The sequence below is a fragment of the Hevea brasiliensis genome, chromosome 9 (assembly GCF_030052815.1).
Source record: "Hevea brasiliensis isolate MT/VB/25A 57/8 chromosome 9, ASM3005281v1, whole genome shotgun sequence".
In the NCBI taxonomy this organism is placed as follows: Eukaryota; Viridiplantae; Streptophyta; class Magnoliopsida; order Malpighiales; family Euphorbiaceae; genus Hevea; species Hevea brasiliensis.
Window position 1 is genome coordinate 24837820 of NC_079501.1, and position 27351 is coordinate 24865170.

Consider the following 27351-nt stretch of genomic DNA (forward strand, 5'->3'; position numbering starts at 1 on the left):
ATGGCGATTCGTTTAGGGATCAGATCGGACATGCATATTAGAGATCGAAAAAATAACTAATGCAATAATAAAATAAAAACCTTCTAATAAAATTTCATTTCATTTCCAAAAGATCGGATTACATCATCTGGGCGATCTTAAGAGATCGGATTACATCATTGGGGAAATCTTTAAAGATCGGATTACATCATTTGGGCGATCTCTAAAGATCAACACTACATCTTATCTAATAATGGCCTATGTCAAAGCCTAGTCTTGTGGCTTAATCAAAAGATGTGTTTGATCAGAAAGTCAGCCACAAGTATTGGATAGATGTGCAGCTCAGATAGGATGACTATGACTCTTATGATATTAAGCAAAGTCATCGCCAATGTCATCGACCAGAACCGAGCTGCAGTCGGGACGCCCGATGTGGTGAGGGGCCAAATGAACTTTAAGAGGCGGTCACCAACATTAAGATTGAAATTAGCAGTCTCTTGCTAGGAGTGTGCAAATGGTTGGTTCAGTTTCGAACCGAACACAACTGATAAAATTGAAAATCGAAAATAAAAAATTTTAAAAATTGTACCAAACCGATTAATAAGAAAAAATCAAACCGAATTGAACTGATAAATATCAGTTTAGTTCGATTTTAAACTGATCAAACTGAAATTTATAAAATTTTATATTTTTAACATTAAATCTAAATAATAAAACATAAAAAAAAATAGAAATCAAAACTCAAAAATCTTAAGGTTCGATTCGGTTTTCTTTGGTTTAATTCAGTTCGATTTGATTCAATTTTCTTTGATTTCCTATATATATTAATAATTTCGGTTCGATTCGATTTTTTTTATTTTTTATGAAAATAACTGAACCGAACCGATTAACCAAAATTATCAAAATTGTAAATCGAACCGATTGAATTTTAAAACTGAACCGATTAAACCGAATTGAATCTATTCAATTCGATTTTTCGATTTAAACTGAAAACTGCTCTCCCCTACCTCTTGCCCGAGATCGGTCCACCGATTATACCGATAGACCAATTCGAGATCGGCACATTCGTCACTTTTGATCTTGATCGGTAAATTAGTCCAGTTCCGTCACTGTTATCAGAAAACGTCCTTATGGTTCTCTGATCTCCGGGGTCATAAACTTTCAGGCGAAGGGCGAAGAAAACAGTCGGGAAAAGATCAAAGGCAGCCATAAATCAGAATCTTTACCAGAGAAGCTTGAATCGGAGAAAAAGAGCATTGAAAAAAAAAAATTGAAGGAGAAAAGTGAAGTGTGAAGGAGATTTCCCCATTGGTGCATATATATCGGGCCTGGGCATTTATTGCATACAGAAACCGAAGCGGATGCATCGATAACTGACAAATTAATTGCTTTGACCTAGGGCAAGTCAGATAAAAAGGAAAAATCTAGAATGGGAGAGATCAGGAAATGAGGGGGGACCCGATACGAGAGAGATCGAAAAAGGAGAGGGTCCTCTATTGGTGAACCTGCAAACTGGGTTTGTTGAATCATTTGGAGCCATGCTGGTTTTAATTCAAAGTTGTTGGCTTCCACTGTGGGTCTACTGACACTGGGCTGAAATCCTTGGACAGATGGAGCTCCGTAATCTCTCAAGAGTTTTGGCCTGTCATTATTATCGGCCATGATTGGGATTTCAGGATCTCCTTGACCGTGCTCTTGATGTTTTCTTTCCCTCCTGATGGCTTTCAAAGTTCTGTCTATCTCTGGATCACAGTCCAAAATTTCTTCTGGCTTTGTTCTGGTCATATACCAGATCAGGCACCTGAGAGAAAAGAAAAGAAATACAACCAGTAAAATAAAATTAAATAATATAATTGCCTAAATCAGCTAAATCGCCTATCGCTTGATATTACTAAAATCAAAAATTCCCCGACAATGGCGCCAAAAACTTGTTTCGCTATTTTACAATTACCGCAAGTGCACATATCGCTAACAAGTAATAAAGTGATAAGTAGAGTACCATTCCCACGAGGAATTTTATTTAGCTAGTACCAATCTACATAGAAATCTTGACTGTCTAGGCTATCGAATACTTAGGGAATGAAGTTTGTTAACTTTAAACACTAAAATGATAAACTTAAAATGAAATCATTTGTTTGGAGCAATTCTGGAATTAAGATTTCACACTTGAATCTTACTAGGGATGTTATCTCGTTTATTTACTGAATTGAATATCGTTTTCCTTGATGGAAATCAGTCCTAAGCTATCCTAAATCCTCTCTCAAGGCATCTAGGGTGTGTTATAATTAACTCGAACCCTATTTTCGTGGTGATCAAATTAATTAAAATCCTTTAAAACCTTTGACCAATTTTTAGGTTCCACAAAGGTATCAGCCTATGTCTAAGTCAGAATTCCTAGGTTCAAGATCTTGATTTTCTAATGTTAATCTTCACCTTTCAATCCTTCAATTAACATCTACAATCATAACTAAGTGGGTACCAACATATAGCATGCATTAAGATCGCAAGAAATTAAATCAAAAAATGAATCTCAAATCCAATAAATAAAACTCAGTGTTCATCCATAATAATAATTACAAGAGCTACTCTCCCAAATCCAGAATAAGAAAACTACTCACTCATGGTGAGTTCAACAAATGTCGTGATAAAAAGTAAAAACAATAAAAAGAGAGTTATGCAGAAGAAATAAAATAATAAAAATCTGTCTAAGGAGATGAAACGAAGGAACCAAAGAGAGTTTACAGCTTTGATCTTGTGGAGCTTCAGCTGGAAAACTTCTTTTGGTACTGATGTAGAGCTCGACAATAGCAACCTTCAGCAACAGTCCCGATGACAGTGACCGACCTCTCTTCCTGATGTTTTCTTTTCTATTTATATTGGTTGCTCTAGGGTTAGGTCATTTTGAGTCCAAAAGGCTTTAGGAGTCTCGTTCGAATCAGAAAATAGGAGGGGAATTCGAGTTACAAAACTGGCTACAGCATAGTACACAGCCCGTGTGTCACTACATGGGTCCACAAAGTAGGGCCGTGTAACTTGCTGGAGGAGAATCGCGTGGCCTTGTTTTGGCACAGAAAGTTACATGGGTCTATGCCAACTACACGGGCCTGATTACACGGGCCGTGTATTGTTGTTCCCATAAGTTTCTTCAAACTTGCGCTCGGTAGAGAATTACACGGGTCCCTGCAGATTACATGGGTCTACTTACACGACCCGTGTACTTGTGTTTCTCATCGATTCTTTTGGCTTTCTTCTGGTAGAGAGTTACACGAGTCTGGGGCTTGGTTTACATGACCCGTGTACTTTGTATCAGCAGCAATTCTTTGTCTTTTCACCTCTTCAAGCTTTCCTTTGCACTCCCATTCTTTGGGGCTTCACCCAAACACCTGAAATAATGTAGAAAACATGAAATTAAGGGCTTTACAATAGAAATTACAAAAACTAATGAAATTAACTATTATGCATGAAAATACTTGCCTAAATGCTATGAAATAGAATGTAAATGTGCTTAAAAACATCTATACAATTCAACTGTATCAGTGGACACCCAGTATCTTCCATTAGAGAGTGGGAGTCTCTTCTTCCAACATCTGATTCCATCAAAAATTGCAACCGCACAAGAGCAATCATGCAAGCAAGAACTCTCACATTGCGTTTGGTTATACGGTTCCAATCTTTCATAATCATTCAAAGGAAAATCTAAATCATTAACGACCCTGATCTCATATAAATCTTCAGGGTTTCGAGATTCATCATCCTGATCACAGACTTGAGAAAAAGTTAGTACACAATCACCAAATCTATTATTGGGATCGGCAAATGCATACCCTGGCGGACAGTCGCAACTAGGCCTCGAATTTTGCAGCCTACAGTAGCTATTGTAGCCAAGGACCACTGCCAAGGACACTAAATATGGCAGTACAAATATTATCAGGAATGAATCGCACAAGCCACTAGGTCTGGTTCGAACTGGAGCTCTTTGGATGAGCATAGAGAGTGAAACTGGAGCTCTATGGATGAGCATAGAAAGTGTGGAAAATCCAATGTTTCTCGATAATAGAAATCTGCTTTAAAATTGATGGGATCCATCCAGGAAGTTGAATAATATCTCCATTCATTTAGTTATATAAATGCTTGCTGACTCATTGAAAACCAGTAGAAAACCAGTAGAAAACCAGACTCAGAAGGATTTGCATTATAAGTTTTGCTGGAATAATAATAATCATAAAAAGATTCTCTTGGCTAAGCTATAGGATGGAGCTGGAGACTTCCATTATCGAAGAGGAGCTCAAACCTTCCCTTTGTAAAGTTGGTTTTTGATATAGCCCAACCGCAAGTGCACCGGTCACACAAGTACTATAGATAAGATATGTTCCCTCGAAGAGTTGTATTAATGATTGAATTTTTAATATGCAATTAACTAAATTTTAGCTAAATTTGAACTAAAAAGTAATTAAAGGAAGAGATTAAAAATTAAGTGGTATAATAGCAATTTTGACTCAGAAATAACCTAAATGGAAAATTTAACTAAAATTATAGGAAATTGACTCAACAATTGAAATAAAGCTAGAATTAAAGTATTAATCAATTAAAATTAGCTAACAATCAACAATAATAATAAAGTGATTTCAGAGTTTAGGGGTTCATATTCAAGCTATTTGGAGATTTTAAATTGGTTATCTAAACACATGGGAATTATGGGTTTCAAGGAGATTAATTCTTAAATCCTTTGAATACTCTTTCGAGTGAGACAAAGAGTGTTCTAATTAACTCAATCCTACTTTCGTGGAGTTAAAATTAATTAAAACCCATTAGGTTCCTAAATCAATCTGTTAATCCTCTTAATCCTTAGTCTATTTCTAGATTTAAGTTAATTAAGTCCAATTTCTTAATTATCTATCTAAAGGTTTTCTCCTTTCGGTGCTTCAACCAATGATTATGAATAATATTTAATGGGATCCTATACTAAGCATGTTATTAAGCACACAAAAAATTAATGAAACCTCATAAAAAAACATAAAATATGGATTACCCAACTAAAATCCACAAAATATCTTAAATATTATATACCCAAACTCTAGAATCTTAGAGAAACTACTTACTATCTATATTTAATACAAAGGATTGTAAGAAAATTAGGCAATAAATTTGAAAAATAAACTAAGAACTAAGAAACCCAGTAAAAGAAATAGAGAAAATGGTGAAGAAAAGAAGAAGTTTCCAAATTTGGCCCAGAAATGGAAGAATGTCGATTGCTGCTTCCTTTTCTGTGTCTTCTCCCGTTCTCTGCCGCCCCCCCCCCCCCCCCCCTCCTCTCTCCTAAATGAGGTAAAAAGTCTCCTCCAAATGAGGTAAAAAGTCTCTATTTATATTCTCTAACAAAAGCCGTAAAATTGTGTGTGTGAAGTAACAATTCACGTGAGAGAATCTCTTTTTCAGCTCATTTATTAAGATGTGCACAGGTTATGCAAGATCTTATGCAAATCTGACAATTTCCAGAGGCTTCCGTGAGGTTGCACGAGCTGTGCAAGTTGCTTGTGCAAGTTCCTCCATGCTTTGAAGTCTTTCGTGAAAGTGCACAACCAGGTTGTACAGGTTATGTAGCAAGTTATGCAAGTTTTGGCTAGTTGGGACAATTTTCCGTGAAGTTGCATCAGGAGTTGCACGAGTTATGCAGCTAGTTGTACAATTTTTGGCCATTTGAAATTCCGTGAAACTGCTTAAGAGAAGGCGTGATAGTGCATATATGCAGCACGTTATGCAGATTTCAATAAGTGTAGGATTTCTTCCGTGAAGCTGCATAGGGGGCTTGCATAAGCTGTGCAACATGTTGTGCACTTTTCAACAGCTTCACAATTTCTTCTAATTCCTATGCAGAAATTGCACAACCTGCGCAACAAGTTTTGCAAATTTTAGCAACTTTACATTCTTCAATTTTAAAACTTCATTTTAGCACTTTTAGATCTGGAAATCACTCTCCACTTGCACAATTACTTTTTAGTTCCTCAAAAATACCATTTTATCTATAAAATAAAAGCAAAAATTATAAATTAGTCCAAAAATTGACGATTATAAAAAGTTAACTAAATGACTAATAGAACTAACTAAAAATAACTAACAAATCAATAAAATAACTATGAAATCTAATTTCAATGACTATATAAAATGCAAGTATCAATTTCTGTTAGCTTAGAAAACAGCATGTCACCCAAATTCATTTCTTGGGTAGGCAAGATAGTGTCTGTAGGATTATTGAAATTCTGCCAGACATAAGAAGAAGCATTATTACCTGCAAGCACGAAGTTGCCTGTATCAAGCATGGCAGCAGAAGAAATTGATGAGGTTGGTTTTGCGTTCCACACTTGTACTCCTTCAGGATTCTTCAACACAAGGTTGTCCGCAGAAAGCACACCTTTGATTTTCTTGGCACCGGATTGTTTCCATTTGCATGCCAAATGATAGTCCTATCGGGAATCTTGAATACTAGGTCAATAGAAAGAGGATGCCGAAGATTGAACCCTTCTTCCCTAGGAATACGACTACTGTGTAGTTAAAACGTTTTGCTGTTGTGCATTTAATTAGGAGTTTCACGTTGGGAGCATGGACTGAAACGATGACAAGTCCAGTTCAAGGGAATTAAGAATTAAGAATGGAGACTCAAACTTAAATCTTCTGAATGAATGAATGATAGTGCAATTTCTTAAACGTTTCAAGTTTCACTATTATTAACAGTTGTACAAATAGTAGATGCCCTATATATTATACATAAATATTTATCATTACAACTATTGAATTTCTATTTTGTGTCAATGCATTCACCATTCATAACCGAATATTAATCTTAAATTCAAGATCAGTTTATTCAAATTCCGTTATTGAATTCATAATTTGATATCATCATTACCTGCTGGATGACAATCATTCGGCGAATTAACTCAGTGGAAATCCAATAAAATCTATTATCTTTAATTGACACTTAGTTAAAGATTAATTCGTGGCATTGTTTAGGATACATTTGTCTTCCCTTTCCCAAATTCGCCAAACAAAGGGTGAAGTTCACTCCTTCTCCTTTCTACCAAACATACCTAAGAAGAATTCAAGTTGCTCTTGATTTCAGCTTTTTTGCCATATAATTTCAACACCTTTTTTTCTTAATAACAAAAATTGACAATTTATTAAATAAATATTATAATATAACATAATATTTTCATAAAATAAAAAATACAAACATAAATAATTAAAAATTTCTGTTGAGAAATGATCTGGACAGAGCAAAATAAGTAGCAACTAATACTTTTTCATTTTGGACTATTAAAAAAACATTTCGCAATATTGTCTCAAAAGAGTTTAAATCACCAAACATTAGTGGAGAAACATGTCACAGTATCAAGCTCCATCACAACAAACAAATAAAACCTGTTAGGGGGAGAAAATTAGGACCCTAGTAATAGAAAAGCAAAACCCTAATATTGGGGAGAAAATCTTAAATTTGTTTCCAACGTGCGCTTAAGGAGATAAACCTAGATATGTTGTAAATATATACAATAGAGGAGTTTATTAGAAAAAAAAAATGGAGCAGTCACCGTTAGGAAATTCATTCATTGATTTTGGTATAAAAAGGAAATTTAAAAAAAAAATTAAAAAAAAATATTGAAAAGAAGGAGAAGAAGGGGTTTACAGAGAGAAGGTAAAGCCTCTAATTTTAATTATGTTCGTTGAATGCGTTTGTTGAACGACACACTGATGCATAAAAATTAAAATAATAGCAATTCAATAAGAATGAACCTAACTTTGTGTTTGTTAGGTTTCTACAAAACAGTGCAGTGAGAATTTTCTTTCTACATCTCAACAAAGAGCAAAAACAAAGTTAGCTTCATTCACTTCAACACAATTTCACAAATTAATTAATTAAGTGCAGGTCTAATGAAAGAGAGTTTTGCAAGTCACATACGTGGTGGAGGAAAGCGGTGCTTGATAAGAAATGATAGGAACATTATCAATGCCGTCACTGGAATGATTAGGAAAATCAAAATTTGTTGAATAAAATAAAGGAAGCAGCAGCAGCCTATGATGATTTGGTCATTGATGAAATTATTTTATACATTTAAATAGCAAAAGTTGGTTAGAAGGGCAATTTCAATTAGAAAATTTCTTCAAAATGAAATGGAGAGTGAATAATGATCTCCTAATAGGTCTAGGCTAGGCCTATTACATATAGAATTTCATTTTCTTTTATTTTTTTTTAATAGCAAAAGTCAATATGTCTGCTTCAACCTGGTTGATTGAAGAAAAATGTGGACTGATTTTCTTCTTAGAGCAGTTGGCATCAAGAACAAAAGGTGTTTAGATTTGAAGGGTCATTGCCCTTGTTCAGGTGTCCAATTTTCATTTGAAGGTTTTCTTTTTTTTTCTTTCTGAATTGGTGCAGTAAACCATTGAGCAGGGAGCATGGGTGTCTGGTCAAATTCAAAATGTTTGGGATTATTCATTGGAGTTTTAAATCACACTAAAAATATAATTATTAGTTTAAAATTATGAAAATTATTTTTTATATATGTTAGAAATGAAATATATTAAATATTAAACAAATTTGAATAATATGCAAATAATATATGCTTTGGATATAGATTTTAATAATTTGAGGTGAATTTCCCTGAGAATATTAAATAGGTAATGTCTTTATAAATTTATTATAATAATTAATTTTTTTTAAAAATTACAATTAAAAAAATAAATAAGCTAATAATAAATAAATGAAAAAAAAATTATATATATAAAATAAGTATAGCCTGTATTTTCAAACTAGTGCAATCAATATGCAAATCAATCTCAAAGCTTGTGCAATTTTCAATTAATAAAAGTAATGCAAAATTTCACAAATAAAATACAACAAAAAAAATAAATTATAACTTAGTTCTTCAATTTTGTACTGATTAATTTTTGTATTTTTAAAATTTACTTATTTAGTTTTTAATATTTTAATAAATCTATAAATTAATTCTTACCATTAGAATCATAGCTAAATCACTATTAATTTTAATAAAAATGATAAAAATACATTTATTTTATTTTTTTAATCTAAAATAATTTAGTTTATGAAGTTTGACAAAACCTTATAAATTATAATTATTGAAATATTGATTGATTAATTTCAAATCCTTAAAAATTTTGTTTAATTACAAAATCATACATATTTTTTACAAATGTTCCCTAAATATTATACTATTTATAAGTAAGTCCTTATATTTTTGTAATCAATAAACATATAAGGATTAATTTGTAAATAGTTATAATCGTTAAAATATGAATTAATTACTTTAACATCATTATATTATTGTGGATTATAATTTTATCCTTATATTTTGACAATAAAATATAAAACTTAAAATACAATTTAATAGTTAATTTTGTAAAATTTCACCTAGTAATTAATATTTAATTTTGTAATTAATAGTTATTTTGTAAAATTAACTATTAATTATGTTAAAAATTTTAACATGTAATTTACATATTTTTAATTTGTAAAATTAAAAATTAAAATAATTAAAATTTTTAATTTTATCACATTAAGGAATATTTTGTTAATAAACTAAAACCTCAATAACTATTTTTTTCACGTTGAAATTAATAAATGAAGAGTATTTTGATTATTTTTTTTAAATTAACGATAATTTGGATGGAAAATTGGATGGATGGACTAATTTATAAATTTTTTAAAATGTCAAAACTAAGTAGATGGATTTTAAAAATATAAAAATTAATTTATAGGTTTTGCTAAATTTTAAAAACTAAATTATTTCATATAGAAAATATAATAAAAGCCATTTTGATCATTTTATTAAAATTAATGAAAATTTAAATATAATTCTAAATACATGAATTAATTTATAAATTTATTAAAATATTAATAATTAAATAAACGAGCTCTAAAAATACAGATACTAACCTATTGATTTACATATTACCCATTAAATTTTTTGAAATCCAAAAATGTTTGGGCCGTTGCATACTAGCCAAGATTTCATACATATTGGTTTTCTTGCTCTCTAGGGCCAGTGGCAGTGGGCCTTTTGTTGTCTTGGACGATGACCTTTCTCGTGTGTGATCCATAGATGCTTTGTCAATGCATCGGTTTTACTTTGCCAATCCTAGCATTAGGGGTGGCCACGGTTCAGGAACCGCCGGTTACGGTTCCTGAACTGCCGGTTCAGGTTCAATGAAATTATGAACCTGAACCAAACCGTTATGGGACGGTTTGGAAGACGGTTCTTGAACCGCCGGTTCTGATTCGAGCCCCGGTTTAAAACGGTTTAAAGGACGGATCGAAAAATGACAGTTCAAGACGGTTTGAAAGCGGTTTAAGAGTAACTTAAAGGAAAAAATTATAGGAAAATTTTATTGATTTATAATTTAAGTTATATTTATAAAAAATATTTTAATTTTTCTTAAAAATCTTTCAATCAAAATAAAATAACTTATTTTTAAGAAAAATTTAATAAGCAAAGGCTTGAACTTATTAAAAAATTAGAGATAAAATTAATTTTAAAAAAAATTAGAAAAATGTGCATGAACTTAATTTTGCCTATATATCCCTTAAGGATTTAGAGTAATCAAAATTTTCAGTTATAAGTTGAGAAAAAGGAGATTGAGGTAGTTTGGTCATGTGAAGTATAGACATAGGAAAGCTCCAATTAGACAAGTAGAGCATATTGGGTTGAGGATAGAAAGAAAATAATAGGTAAACCTAAACTGACTTGGAGGAGAATAGTACAACATGACTTAGAAGCATTACACATTTCCGAGGATTTAATCCAAAATCATTTAGAGTGTAGAAAGAGAATCCATATAGCCGATCCCAATAAATTTTTGAGATAAAAGCTTAGTTGAATTGAGTATTACTTGCCATTTTTAAAAAAATTATATGATAATTGATAATTAAAAAACATAAAAGAAAAAAAATTAAAATAGAAGGTATTGAAAATTTTATTGAAGATATAAAATAATAACAGAGTAATTGAGATAGTATTAAAAATTTCAGTGAGCATAAAAATAATAAAGTAGGGGAATTGTGAAAGTACTGAGAATTAAAAGGAGTGTAGAAAATAATTATTTAGAAAATTTGAGAGAAATTGAAAGAGTATTAAGAATTAAAGAGAGTGTAGAGAATAATTGTGTAGAGAATTAATTATATATATATATATATATATATATATATATATATATATATATATATATATATATATATATATATATATATATATATATAAATGAATTAGGAGTAAAGTGAAGTATTTATTGAATTTTTTTATTTAAATCACCGGTTTGGTCCGGTTTGGAACCGCCGGTTCAATCCGGTTCGAAACCGCCGGTTCACGGTTTCTAAAAATTATGAACCTGAACCAAACCGTAGAATGACGGTTTCGGTCCGGTTTGAAGCTGATTCCGATTTTGACCGGTTTCGGTCCAGTTTTGACCGAACCGGTTCCGATTCGGTTCCGGTTTGAAACCGAACCGTGGCCACCCCTACCTAGCATAATGTTTGTCTATGTATAAAGCGTATTTGGTGGCGGATGGGGTGCGGTCAGCCGGTTGAATACGAAGCTACTAGAAGATTTATTTATTTATTTATTTATTTTTTGAAAATGCTACCAGAAGACTTGAATGGATTAAAAAAAATGCATTTAATTTTCATACTGAAAGCAATTGTCAAAAAATTTTAAAAACGTTTTTTTTAATGTAATCGAAGTTATGGAATTCACACTATGAATTTACACGTTGAATTAGAAAAATCACAAACAAACAAGTCACATTTAAAGATATGGGTTTGATGAGCAAGGCAAGTGTAAACAAAAATTTATATAAATTATAAAAAAATAGTTGAAATCAAACCTGGAGAAGATCCAACAAAACAAAGAGAGTGATCAATGTTGTAATCTTGACGATGAAGGTTGAGAAAAGTCAAGAGTCAAATTTTGATTGTCAAAAAGGGAATACGGGCCACACAACAACATGCGCAGGTGTGCCTCTTGCGGTTTGCTTTGATAGTTGGCACGCCCCTTCACCGGCTTTGATGTAGCCTTTCTCGGTGACCACCAACGCCTTTTTTGGGAAGGGTGAAAAAAAAAATTTAAGGGAGAAGGAATAATTTAAAATTTTTATAAAAAATAATTTATATATAAAAAATAATTTTTATAAAAATTACTTTTAAAAATAATATTTTTTATGAAATTATTTTTTATTATTTAATTTTAATATTAAAATTCATAAAATGACTTTTTTTTAGAAGAGAAAATTAATTTATTTCAAAATGACTTAATTTTTTTAAAATAAAATATTTTTTATTAATTTATTTCTTAAATATTTTAAATGTTAAAAAACTATTTTTTTTTTAAACAAAAGAGTCTTATAAATTAACTCTGCCTAAGTAGTTTGTGCTTAGCCGGTCCCAAGCCCGGATAAAGGAGGAGGGTTGCGGTAGGTGACAACCAGCGTAAAAATTTCGTCACACCCTATGATATGGATTCAAATGATATAAACGTCGGGGCGTCCTCTACTAACGACGCTACATGAGCCGGGTGTAGTGATAAATATGCAAGGGTGTAGGCGTTCACCGAAGCGACGCCATCTGCGCCGGTGTGGTGTTAAGTGAGCAAGGGTTCCCACATCATGGACGGGTGTGGGTAAAGAAGTTAGTCCATAAGACAGATAATAGAACAAATAGTGGAACAGAACACAAGATAGACATAGAAAATAATAGAATATATCATAGAAGGAGACCAATTAGGAAGGAGCAGGATAGGAGGAGGATCAGGGTTGGTACTTGGAATGTTGGATCACTTACAGGAAAATTAATGGAGCTTGTGGATAACTTGGAAAGGAGAAGGGTGAATATTGCTTGCATTCAGGAGACTAAATGGGTAGGAGAGAAAAGTAAGGAAGTGGGTAATTCAGGATATAAATTGTGGTTTACCGGAAAGGAGAGAAACAAGAACGGAGTGGGTATAATCATAGACAGGACATTGAAAAGCCTTGAGTAGCTGTGAAAAGAGTAGGAGATAGAATTACACTAGTAAAGCTAGTACTAGACGGAGAAACAATAAATATAGTTAGTGCTTATGCCCCACAAATAGGACTAGACAGTGAGAGTAAACAAAGGTTTTGGGAAGATATGGATGATTTAATGCAAAGCATACCGAATGAAGAGAATGTTTTCATTGGTAGAGATTTGAATGGACATGTAGGAAGTGATAGGCAAGGTTATGAGAATGTTCATGGAGGTTTTGGTTTTGGCAGTCGAAATGAGGAGGGAAAAAGCATCCTGGATTTTGCTATGGCATACGACCTACTACTAGCAAATACCTACTTTATAAACAGAGAGTCACATTTAGTGACTTTCAAAAGTGGGCAACATAGAAGCCAAATCGACTTCCTCTTAACCAGGAAGACAAATAGAGCTCTATGCAAGGATTGCAAGGTCATTCCAGGAGAGGCTTTAACAAGTCAACATTAGTTGGTGGTCTTGGATGTCAAGTTTAGGAACAATTCAAGGAAGGTCGGAAGAAATCAGTAGCTCGAACAAAGTGGTGGGAGTTCAAAGGAGTAAAGCAAGTGAAGTTCAAAATGAGCTTCTTGAGTGCAAGTATGGAAGCTAGATATGGAGGCCAATGATATGTGGATACAGATGGCATCAAAGATTAGAGAAGTAGCTAGAAAAGTACTTGGGGAGTCTAAGGACATGGACCACCCTCAAAAGAGAGATGGTGGTGGAATGAGGAAGTACAAAAAGCGTTGAAGAGAAAAAGGGAATGGTATAATAAATTACCTAAATGTGATAAAAATGAGTAATATGAACAGTACAAGATAGCAAAGAAAGAGGCAAAAAGGCGATTAGCCAAGCAAGAGCACGTGCCTTTGAAAAGTTATATGAGAAACTTGGAACTAAAGAAGGAGAAAGATATTTATAGATTAGCAAGGAGTAGAAAGGAAATGTCAAGATCTCAATCAAGTTAGGTGCATTAAGGATAAAGAAGGAAAAGTGTTGGTGAAAGATGAGGACATTAAAGAAAGATGGATAAATTATTTTAATGATCTCTTTAATAATAGTCAAAATGGAAATAGCGTGAATATAGATTATAGAACAATAGAAAAGAATGTAAATTATACTAGAAGGATTAGATCTTTAGAAGTAAAGGAAGCACTTAAGAGAATGAAAGTGGGTAAAGCCTATGGACCCGATGGAATACCAATTAAAGTGTGAAAATGTTTGGGAGATATGAGAGTGGCATGGTTAACTAAATTATTTAATAAAATTCTAAATTCGAAGAAAATGCCTGATGAATGGAGGAGGAGTATTTTAGTATCTATTTTTAAAAAATAAGGGAGACATACAGAGTTACTCAAACTATAGGAGAATTAAACTCATGAGCTATACTATGAAGTTGTGGGAGAGAGTTGTGGAATATCGACTACGTCATGATACTTCTATCTCTCCCAATCAATTTGGTTTCATGCCAGTCGTTTAACTATGGAAGCGATATTTCTCATTAGAAGCTTGATGGAGAAATATAGAGATGAGAATAAAGATCTAGACATGGTTTTTATCGATTTGAAAAATGCTTATGATAGTGTTCCAAGAGATGTCCTATGTAAAGTGTTAGAATAAAAGAGGGTATCTATTAGGTACATAGAAGTATTGAAGATATGTATGAAGGAGCAACTATTATTGCGCGCACAGTGGGAGGAGACACAAGAGATTTTCTGATCTCAGTTGGATTACACTAATGATCAGCAATAAGCCCTGGCCTTTTTACATTAGTTTTAGATGAACTGACGAAACATATACAAGAGAGTATTCCTTGGTGCATGATGTTTGCGGATGATATTGTTCTGATAGATGAGACACAAGAAGGAGTCAATAGGAAGCTAGAACTTTGGAGAAGTACTCTAGAGTCAAAGGGTTTTAAGTTAAGTAGAACGAAGAATACATGCATTGCAAGTTCGGTGAAGGCCAAGCGGTGATAGGGAAGGAGTTAGTTTGAATGGAGTGGCACTGTCCCAAAGTAATCACTTTAAATATCTAGGCTCAGTCCTTCAAGTAGATGGGGGATGTGAGGAGGATGTTAGTCATAGGATTAAAGCCGGATGGTTGAAGTGGAGACGTGCCACGGGAGTTTTATGTGATCGTAAGATTCCCAATAAATTAAAAGGAAAATTTTACCGTACAGCCATACGACCGGCTATGCTATATGGTAGTGAGTGTTGGGCACTGAAAGAGTTGTATGCATCTAAGATAAGAGTTGCAGAGATGAGAATGTTAAGGTGGATGAGTGGTCATACTAGACTAGATAAAGTCCGTAATGAAAGTACTAGAGAAAAGGTAGGAGTGGTGCCAATTGAAGATAAGTTGAGAGAAGGGAGATTGAGGTGGTTTGGTCATGTGAAGCGTAGACATACGGAGGCTCCAGTTAGACAAGTAGAACACATTAGGCTAGAGGATAGAAAGAAAAAAATGGGTAGACCTAAATTGACTTGGAGGAGAGTAGTACAGCATGACTTAGAAGCATTACACATTTCTGAGGATTTAACCCAAAATCGTTCAGAGTGGAAAAAGCGAATCCATATAGCCGACCCCAAATTTTTGGAATAAAGATTTAGTTGAGTTGAGTTGAGTTGAGTAAAAGAGTCTTATAAATTAAAAAATTCTCTTGGATTCATCAATTTTTGCTTCCAAACTTTAAAGTGAAAGTAGGATGAAAATAAATTATGTTTTACCTATTTACCTTTATTACAATTTTATATCTACAAAATAATGAATAATTTTATAATTCATTATTAAAATAATATTTTTCTATTTTCAATCACTTCATTTTTCCTCTAAAATAATACTTGGTTTGATAAGCCCTTCTAGGCTTCTAAGTATGATAGTATGAGGATTATTTATAAATATTATAAATGCAATATATTTATATATGTGTGTGAGTCTACATATTTATATAAAATATATAATTTATATTAAAATAATTTATTTGAAATTATAAAATGTATTATTATTAATTAAATAATTAAAAAAATTATATTCAAAATATATAAAAGTAACGAATGAAAGTTAATTTGACTTTTTCTTACATAATTTATTAAATAATTATCTTATTAATAAGATTAAAAAAATAAGAAATGACTATAATTAAATAAAAATTTACTAAAATTAATAAAAAGTAATTTTCTTAACTAGACTCCATGACTTACATAGTCATATTGTTCTAATGGATCTATTGCCTAACGTGACAAAGCTTAAAGCTTTATGCCCACTCCAATTGAAGTTGTAGCTTTAATTAGGGAATCGCAGAATTTTAATGTCTCTCTTCCTTATTTGTCATTGTAATAGAAAGGGGAACACAAAGACTATACTTTTTAAGCTTAATGGCTTCTTGACTAACTGCAAAAAGCATAGCTAATCAAAACATCATGGCAAGCAAAAAACGCTAAAAGGTCAATATAAAGCACTAACTGCATTGAAAATATAACTAATACTGATAGTACTAGCAGGGGGTGGGGGGTGGGTGGGTGGGTGTGGTAATTATAGCCAATAAATCAAGCTAGATAAGATGTGATTCTTTATAAAATTTTGTTCCACAATAGCTTTTAAAGTAGCGTTTAGTATTTTGAAAATAGTCAAAATACTACTTCTCTCATTTATAATATTCAATAATACAGTGTTTATATTAATTTTTAGAGGTTGAGGGAGTGATTTATGAAAAACTCTTTTCTAATTCTTAGAGGTTGAAAGAGTATTTTAACTAAAGTCAATAATATTTTATTATTATTTTTATATTTAACAGCTAATTTAATAGCCATTTTTATCAAACACTTCTATTTTAACAGCAATATTAATAGTTAACTATTAACAGTTAATATCTAATAGCTAACGGCTAGTAAAATAATTGACGGTTACTAAAACAATTACTATTGCTAAACAAAGCCAATATAAACAAATTCTAAGAGAGTATTTGGTTTACCTGTTAGGTGTAGTACACTCAAGTAGATGAACTAAAGTATTTGGTAAACTTAAAAAAATAAAGCTGATAGCTAATAAGTAACTGATATGATACCTATCAGTTGCAGTTTGTATTAACTCTATTTTTAGAATTATTTCTCATCGGCTGATAGCTGATTTTATTTTATTTTTTATTTTGATCATATTATCTTTTTTATTTAACTCAAAAATTAATATTATTAATACTTTAATCTTTTTTACTTGTAATTGTAATATTTTAATTAAAATTTTTCAACTCTGTTAAAATATTTTTTATTAATAATATAAAATATAAAATATTTATTTATATTTAAAAACTTAAAATTAACTATAAGTTTTTTCTTTATCAACAATAATAATTATTTTATTATTTTATCTATATTTTTAAAGTTATTTAATTATTTTTTAAAAAATTTAATTATTTTTTTTATTTTAATAATAAAATAAATAATATAATATAATAAATTAATAATTATATATTTATTTTAATAATATAATAAATGATATAATATATTAATTTAATAATAAAATAAATAATATAATATAATAAATTTATAACTCTATATTTATTTTAATAATAAAATAAATTATATGATATATATCATTATCAGTCATTTCATATATTAATAGTAATAGCTAAATATAATTTTACTAAACACTTAACATAAATATGCTATCATCAATTACTAACCATCAACTAACAGTGCTGTATTCAACGGTTAAACTAAACAGGCTCTAAGCTCATTCATCTAAATAAATTACTAAAGTAATACACTCTTTACTATAGGTAATTTACTGGAATAAGTTAACTTGCTAAGTTTATCATTGCAGTTTCTTATCAATGTAATTGTTTTCCAGTATTTAAGAGAATTCTTTATTAAAAAATTATTCTCTGTAAATTTTATTTTATCACATATTAAAATTTAAAGTGTGGATGAGAAACTCAATTGTAAAGATCATTCCTTTAATAAAAAAAATATCAAGAATGGACAAATATACTTTCTTAAATATGAAAATTGATTAATAAATACTAAGAATATTCATTAATTAAATTATAATTCTACAATATAAAAAGATTTGAAAATCAAAATAACAAGAAAGAAAAGTAAATCCATAAAGAATAAAATGTTTCCATTCAAGAGAAAAAGTTTCCATCATACAAAAAACATATTTTTGTATTCACAAGCCAAACTGCTCTTCTTTTTTTTTTTTTTTCTCTTTTCAAACTTCAAAAATTATGGAAATGCTTATGGACATTTTACACTGCCGATTTGAGGTATCAATCTTTTCTTTTTTTTTTTTCTGTACTTCCATTGTTGCAGATGTGTAGAGCAGTCCCATTTAGTATTACTGGCTAACCAATAGCTGCTCGTCATGTGTACTTGCTGCCTCCTGGTATTTAAATGCATTTTCCAGTTTCAACCGGCTTCTGCCACTACTGTAGTAGTTGAAGCCGTTGTCGTGGCGGAAGTCACAGCCTTCCTTCTCCTCTTCGGTGAACCACTCTCCAATCCCGATGATGTCGAGGATGATGGCTCCGGCGATGACCTCTTCGAAGTCACTCTCACCGGGTCGGGCTCCCCGGAATTCACCCTCAACGGGAAATTCAACAGCGCCCTCGAGCCACGCATTCGATAAGCAGCGCGATCATAAGCCAAAGCCGCATCCTCCGCTGTCTCGAATGTGCCTAACCAAACCCGAGCCCCTTTTTTTGCCGGGTCTCGAATCTCCGCTGCGAATTTACCCCACGGCCGCCGCCTGACTCCCCTGTAATGCTTCCCCTTCGCAGGGGCCGCTGCGGGAGTAGTAGTAACAGCAGCATCAGCATCTTGAGACGCAATCGTCTCAGGAGGCAGTACAGTGGTCGCCGGAGTAGCAACACTCTCCTGCAACAACGCGAAATTCTCCTGGGGTTCCAACTTCACCGGAGGGAAATCCGGTTGCAGCTCATTCTTGAGGCAAGGGACCCAGCCAACAGTGAGAGCGTCGCGGAGGACGCCGTAAAGCACCATATCTTCAGAATCATCGACTTTGAGTGGCAAATCGCCCCAAGTTTCCGTTAAACAAGGGTACAAACTGCCAAAGCTTGAGCTCCTGCAATATACAGGGGTAGTGGCAGGAAGAGCAGGGGTTGAATTATTACAAGAAGCCATGGATTCTCCTAGCAAGTGCCACCGAACTGATTCAAGAAGGGCAAAATCGGTCTCACTTTGTCCGTTCATTTCCTGAAACCTAAAGAAAGATTACAGACAAGAGAAAATCTACGATTAAGGTAAGTGCTCTGTTCTTCTGTTGCGTTGCTTGAGGTTGTCGGTGTGTTTTTTTTCTTTTTTTTTTTTTTCTTCTTCTTCTTCTACGGGTGAGGATTTTTTTGAGGGATTTATAGGGAAAGAGGTTCATGCACTTATTTTTCTAATGCTTAAAAGTTGGTTTGGTTTTATTATTATTTTATTTGCCATTGGGATTTCTATGAAGGTTCTTAACATTTTGGGTTCTAAAATCACGTGTGAAATTTGCGAGAGGAATGACGTCATTAATCTTATGGCAGCAATGTTGCTTGTGCTTTTTTCTGTTTTTCTGTCTTGCGTTTAATCGCCGAGTTTTGAAAGCAGCCTCTTTTTTTTTTTTGAAGGATTAGGGATTTATCTGAATTTGTAGAGTTCAATCAAACGAGGAGTGTAAGGGGTTAAAATCATGCGGTCAAAGTCAAATTTTCATGAAAAATGTGAAAAAAAATAAAGCACTAAGTTACTTGATCTTGTGCTCCAAGTAAGAATGAAATTTTAATAGTGAAAATGATTTATTATTCAATTAGGTCTGTAATTAAGGACTTAATTAGCCATTTTTTTCAAGCTTTACCCTTTAATGTAAGTCATCCAAAATTAAAAATAAAATATATAATACTAAAAATTATATGAATTTATAAAATTATCGATTAAAACAAATAATCTTATTGTTCGCATAAAAATTGAAAAAAAAAATTATTGAATAGATTTTTTTTTTAATTTAGAACATGAAATAGTTCTAGTTAAATTATTTCAGGTGGCAGTCAACAGAATCATTGGATATCCGTAACACAAATAAAAGAAAGCAAGGACATGAAATGTTTAATTAATTAATGACTGAGAAAATAGTAACTAAAAAGTATTATTTAAAACATAATCGGCGAGCAGAGCAGAGCAGAGAAGCAAAAGAAAATGAAAGATTGTGGAGAGAGAGAGAGAGAGAGAGAGAGAGATACATGGATTGTGGACACGTTGTGAAGATATAGAATGTGGATAAGTCTTGAAAAAAGTCAATTTTCCATTAAAGATGAATACATGGATCGCATCCATACCAACCCTCTCTCTCTCTCTCCCCTTTTCACACCTTCAAGGAACCTTTCTGCCAATTCTTTTTTTTTTTTTTTACATTAATTAATTTAAGTGAAAGTTGTATTTTTTTAATTATTAAATTTTGAATATATCATATAAATATATAAAATGGTTTCTTAAAATGGATTAAGAAAATTTTAATTTTAATACATGTAAATTAATTTTAAGTCATTTTAATTAATTAATTAATTTACTTTAATAATTAAATTTAGGGAGAAAAGCAACAAAAACATTGGACGAGATCTTATTGGTAGGTGGTGCCCATTCACTTTCCTCATTAACATTAGTTTCCATTCTCATGATTGCTCTTTTATTTTCTACATGTTTTGCGTGTATGTCAACATAGTTGGTTGGCGCTATAAATATTTATCACACTTAATAGAGATAAATAATAATTTTTTTTAATTTTTTTAAATATAATTGATAATTTTTTAAAAATAAAATTTAAATATAATAAATGAAAATAGTATAATAAATTTCAAAATTCATCTTTTTTTTCCAAATTAAAATCCATTTTGATTATTATTATTATTATAAGGTATGTAAATTTCTATTCCGTTCCATTATTACATAATAAAAGCCACCAGCGACGGCAGACAATTTATTTATTTTTCCTTATAATTTATAAAAAATAATAATAATAAATTGTTGAAGAAGAAAAGGATTAGAAAAAAACAAGGGGTCAAATTAGTCTGACAAAATAATTTTCCAAAACTTGCAAGGTGTGGGGTCAGCACTCAGCACGTGCAGTGCACCGCAATGTCGTCTTGGTCACGTTATGATTATAGGTCCTACTTTATTGTATTCAAAAATTATTAACCATTAATTATAATAAATTTAATCAATAAATAGATGTATTTAATGTCCATATAAATTATATATTTGAATAAATTATTTTAAATATTAATAATTTATTAATTTAGTGATTAATAATGAGTTGAGTTTAAAAAAAAATTTAGATTTAAATTTGAGTATATTATTAATCTGAGATCTTATAGTTTATTATTTAATTCTCGTAACTTTTTAGATTATTACGAGAGTTCAGAAGGTGATTAGTCTAGTTAATTGATAGTTGGGATGCATAAAATTATCTTTTAAATCTTAACTCATAATTAAAGAATTATAATATGATTTAGTATTATAATTATAATATGATTGAAAAATTAAGAATTATAATTTTAATTCTTTTTGTATATTAATGAAAAACATATTATATTGTTATGTTGTTTTTTATCATAGAAAATTAGTTGTAAACGTTGGGCTATATAATATATACATTGTCGTATTTGCTTTTATTCAAGCAAGTTGGTTCGATTTTATACTATTTTGGGACTTCCAATAATGATTCCATACATGAATATGGAAAGATGAGATCTATTTCTTGATCTCATCGGTTCTTTCTTTTTTAAATAACTAATATAAGATGTCATTATTATGGTTATGCGATGTTTAATTACTATAAAAATTCTAATCTCTTTTTAATTATATGCAATTTGGGATTTTTGTCTTGGAAATATTTTTAATACTAATTATAACATTTATATGAATCATACCTTGACACTACTTACTGTTATTATTTTGGCTTTTTTAATTGATAAATAAATTAATTTATAAATTAAGGGTATATTTAATTTTGAAATTAAAATTAATTATTAAAAATCACGATCATTGATTATCTACAAGAAGTAAAAATATTAAAAGTTAACTTTTGAAAATTTAATTTAAAAATTATGATTACTAAATATCCTAAAATTACTATATATATATATAAAGTATATAAATTTAAATATAAAAATTTAATTTAACGGTTAATAAATTTATCATCATATCAGTTTGAATTTTTATAGTCACACCTAATTTATTTAAAAAAAATTATTATCGTAAAAAAAATCATTAAACCAACAATTTAGACGGTATTTATTTAAAAAAATATTTTATTGAAAAATATTTTTCATAATTTTTAATATTGGGATATTCAGAAAAATGAGCTAATAGAAAATATTTTTCTAATAAAAAAAATTAAGTCATTTTTAAAGAAAATGACTTTACCTTTTTAAAAGAGAAATTAATTTTATTTTTTATATATTTTAATAATTTTATTAAAATATAAAAATATTTATATATATATATATATATGATTAGTTTAATATTATAATTAAATAATAAAAAATATTTTCATTAAATTTTTTTTTAAAAAAATGTTATTTTGTGTAAATTATTTTTTAAAATAAACAGAGCCTTAGAATTATGCTTTTTAATCACGGAAGATGGATGGCTGGTCAAAGCCGAAATTTGACAAATGATTAATCTAACTTAAGGCCTATAAATAGTTCATTGAATAACTTTGCGGCTTTAATTAATTAATTACAGTGTTTAATCTACGATAACGACATTGAGTTGCAAATACTTTCTTCTCCATACGAATTATTAGTCAATTAAAAAAAAATTAATTGTGTATGAATGAATGAATTTTTTTTTTAATAAAATATATGAATGAATGTTGACGTAATATTATTAGAATCATTTTTAAAATAAAAGATTATGAGTTTTAATTCACTTCCCCCTTCTGCTCCTCTCTTTCCTTCCTCTTCTCCCTCCCTTTTTTTTAAAAATTTTCAATTCACTTTGCTACTTGCCCACCAAGCTGGCCATTGTAGCATGAATAATTGTAAAAATATCCAATTCCTTACGATAAGCCTTTGTTTGTTTCAAATTCTTTACTTTGCGAGGAGTAAAGAAAATTACTTCTTTAACTTCTCAGTAGGTTGAGATAAAATGTTAATCAAATGAGATAGATTTTTACGCTTATTGGAACTTAAAGTTCTTGGTCAAATCACTCTCAATCAAATAAGGCCTAAAATATAAATAACCACTAAAAGGAAAAAAGGGGTAAAGAAGTAATTTTTCTGAGACAAAGCAAGAATTACAAATTTCACTGCTGAGCCATTACAACATTGATCATTTTTTAGTTAGATTGTTAGTTTATCAATCGACTCTCTGTTCCATAGCCACCTGGACGATTCAACAAATTGGCCATCACAATCCAATTTATGTCAATTACCGAGTACCCACATGTGGAAAATTGATATGCATGAAAGTGATAAAGGGAACCACACGTCAATTTACTCATGGAAGCTTAAGTCTATTATACTAGTCAATAGATACCCTAATCCTGCCTAAGTTCATGAACCTTAGACATGAACTACCCATGCATGACGATTGATCAAGCATTCGAGTATTCAGGTGTTACTATCCAAAATATGTTTCATGTGTTTCCAAAACCCATATCATGTTTATTCTTTTTAACTTTTCTTCTGTTTCTTTTTCTCCCTTCAACTTTCTCATTCCATGACTAATTGCCTCTTACAGTACAATCTAAGAAAGAAAATTCAACTGCCGTATTAGAAAATTTATCAGAACTCCAAGAAAATCTGATCTGTTAGACCAGATAAGCATTTGTGCTCAGATTCAATGTGTAATTCCAATTTTTCTTCCTATTATTCATGGGACTAATGAGTTCCCTGGTAATCAGTAAAATTAGGCAACTCTTTCCAATAATGTTATGGAAGTCTAAATCCTGGCCCAAACTAAATTTCCAAGCAATTTCAGGTTCCGTTAACAGACTCTTGACTATGATAGTTTTGTATTACCAAACACTTGTTCACAACAAATGAGTGTGTATAACTCGTTAAATGAGGAGAGGGAGTTGTTCTTTCGAACATAGTCTCCAACATAGCAGATTGTTCATTACAGTAACAAAGAATTTACCGAAGAACAAGTTATGTGCCAAAGATTATGCAAGACTGCAAGAGACGCATCATATGTTATTCAAAGGAATAAACGTGTGCTATTCTCAAGAATATTGAATGAAGAAAGTATGCAAGTAAAAGTTGGTAGATAAGCATTTGAAATAAAGGATAAATGAAAAATTAGAGTTATAATGGAAACATGAACATATGTTATTAACTGGTCTAATAAAATCCAGAGACATGTAGCTACAGCGTGGTCAGTGTAGTTAAATCAAACTTTGCGGGAAGTTTGTACAGTTTATATCCATAAATATGTGAACTAGACCTGGCATCAGTAGCGGACAGCCACTGCCAAATGGGATGTTCGTGTAATTTCACAAACTATACAGGCAGTAGAGTATTTAGAACAAATATTTCAGATAATTAGTCATTTTGCTCTAGCGATACAGCCTGCAGCAGATCAACATGAAAAGTAAGAACAACATAAAATTTATAATGATACAAATTGTAGCATCAGCATTCAGCAGAAATATATCCTTAACATTTAAAGAACGATTAATAAGCTTTCTCAACGAATACAAGAAAATACAGATGAAATTATCAAATGCTATCAATGTACAATATAACAGCAGTGATTAGACTACTGTATTGGGATTTAATGTTTTGATAGGAACTTGAATGTATTCCATATTGTCTCTTAAATCATAATTAGTTTGATAACGGTCTCTCTCTCTCTCTCTCTCTCTCTTTCCCCTGTATGTGACCATGCACTAGATCAGATCTGATTTTCTTCATTTTATTTTAGTAGGCTATAGCTTTATGATTTAAGGGAAGGGAAATATCATAATAAATCGCAATCCTGTCAATGGATTTCATGGCATCCAAAAGATGCATGAAATCTATTGCCTTCTTTGGTTTTGATAAAAGATTTCAGACAAATGGATATCAAAATATGGCAGCTATATTTTTTATAGATATCATAATCCAACAATTCATTCATAAAATTCAGAAGGTGCAAAGAACATTATAAATTCTCAAGTAGTTAGAGAGCATAGTTTATCAACAATTTTAGATATGAACATTTTCACAGAAAGGGGGATAATATGGGAGTCATCACTTCAAAAGCAGATGTGTTGATATTTATGCTTTAACGAATCCTTTTCGTTATTGTTAGAATTATGACTCAAAATCCTAATGGGATTTGGAGAGACATCTTTTCCTAATTTGAGTGGAAGAAATATTCCACAATAGGATGAGAGAATATTTCCTATAATGAGTAGAACTCTTATTTTAGTGTTATTCCTAAATTAAGTGGACTCCTAATCAGATAAGGATTGAAGGAATTAACACTATAAATATGAGAATGATGGAAAAGGTTATTTGACTTTTGCCCATTGAAGAGAATGGCTTTCAGCCCATGGAGTGAGGCTGCCACCCATTGTAGAGAGAGGTTTTGCCAATTACTGAGGATTTGGCTCTGCCCATTGATGAGGGGCATTTGCCCATTGCAGTGGAGAGAGACTTCGGTCTAAGGTGGAGTAAGGACATAGAATTCAAGAGGAAGGGATTTTTGTCCATTGATAAGAGGGCTCTTGCCTATATAGTTGAAGGCACAATTTGTGGTGTAGTGTTGTAATAGTAAATATATTGGTTATGTCTAGAGGAGACTGAGAGGGACTAATTAATATATTTACTATGAGCAGTTTGATATTATATGGGATCTTTTGGCTGTAATTGGGTTGATGGGTAGTATAGCTATGAGCTTGTAATGATGATTTATTTATTGATGATAGTGGAAGATGGCATGCCCGTGGATGTAGCCCTATGTTGAGAGAGTGAAACACGTAAATATTATTGTTTTGCGTGTTTGTTTTATTTCTTTGTAGTTTACACGCTTTCCCAGTGCACAACAAATTGGTATCAGAGCAGGGGATGATCTTGGTGAGTTTGGTTGAAGGTGAAGCTGTTGCGACATGTTGAAAATCCCACATACAATAATGGTGGTGGAAGAGAGTTGAAATTAAGGTGGAGCTCTTGATGCAAAATCAAGGTGGTTGATGACGTGAAGATTTTTTGAAGAATAAAGCAAGTTATACCCAAGATGAAGATTGAAAAATTGATGATTTGAAGGGTTCAAACTCAAGCATGGAGATTTGATGATTTGATGACACTCAAGAATTTGAAGTATGCAATGGTTGATGGATTTTGAGTCAAGGTGGAGATTGTTAGAATTATGACTCAAAATCCTAATGGGATTGGAGAGAGATTTTTTTCTAATTTAAATGGAAGAAATATTTTTCAATAGGATGGAGGAATATTTCCTATAATGAGTAGAACTCTTATTTTAGTGTTATTCCTAAATTGAGTGGGACTCTTAATCAGATAAGGATTGAGAGAATTAATACTATACATAGGAGAATGATGAAAAAAGTTATTTGACTTTTGCCCATTGAAGAGAATGGTTTTTAGCCCATGGAGTGAGACTATCACGCTGTAACACCCCTATTTGCATAGCCTGGTATATTGCACTGTTCGGTGACCGGTGTCGGTCCGGACAATTAAGAGAATTAGAACCACATCTAAGACACCTAGATAAGCCCTGAATAAAAATAAATAGTGAGTGCTAGAAGGTTAAGTATAAATAAGAAAAATAGAACATAAAAGGTTAAATGAGCCGGGAGTCACAGCGATGGGTGACATTCCGGGAAAGTGACTGCGATGTCAGCCTTAACTCGAATTTTGAATCGGAAAATGTGACGTCGCGGTCCTTAGGACTATTGCGAACACAGTGGAAAAGATAAAATTATAAAAAAGAATTTTTAAGTAGGTCAAATAATTAGGTCAGGGATCTGAAAGAAATATCAAATAACTTGCAAACTGGATTGAACCGGCAATGGGCAATTTGGTCAATTCACCCCTAGAGCTGACTCCTGACCTAACTGTCCAATAAAATGTAAAAAATTAAAATTTTGAAATATCGATTTAAATTGAATAGGTTATAGAAAAAGAAAGGAAAAAGAAAAGAAAAGAAAATAAGGGTTAATGACATCACTCCCATGACATCATGCATGACACAATAAATTCTAATTTTTAAAATTGAAAAATTTGAGATAATATTACATAAAAGGACCAATTAGAGAAAAAGAAATAAAATTTCTTTCCTTCTTCTTCATTTGGCCTACCTATCCCCTCTCTCTCTTCTCTTTCATTTCTCTCACTA

The 27351-nt window shown here is 31.3% G+C and overlaps 1 protein-coding gene across 1 annotated transcript; it reads right to left on the reverse strand.

Annotated features, from left to right (window-relative positions):
• Positions 1-18114: 18114 nt before the first annotated feature.
• LOC110661402 (ethylene-responsive transcription factor 2) lies at positions 18115-19378 on the reverse strand. The gene has a single exon (XM_021820016.2). It carries the CDS (start codon positions 19228-19230, stop codon positions 18427-18429), a length of 804 nt encoding a protein of 267 aa, XP_021675708.2. The 5' UTR covers positions 19231-19378; the 3' UTR covers positions 18115-18426.
• Positions 19379-27351: the final 7973 nt, after the last annotated feature.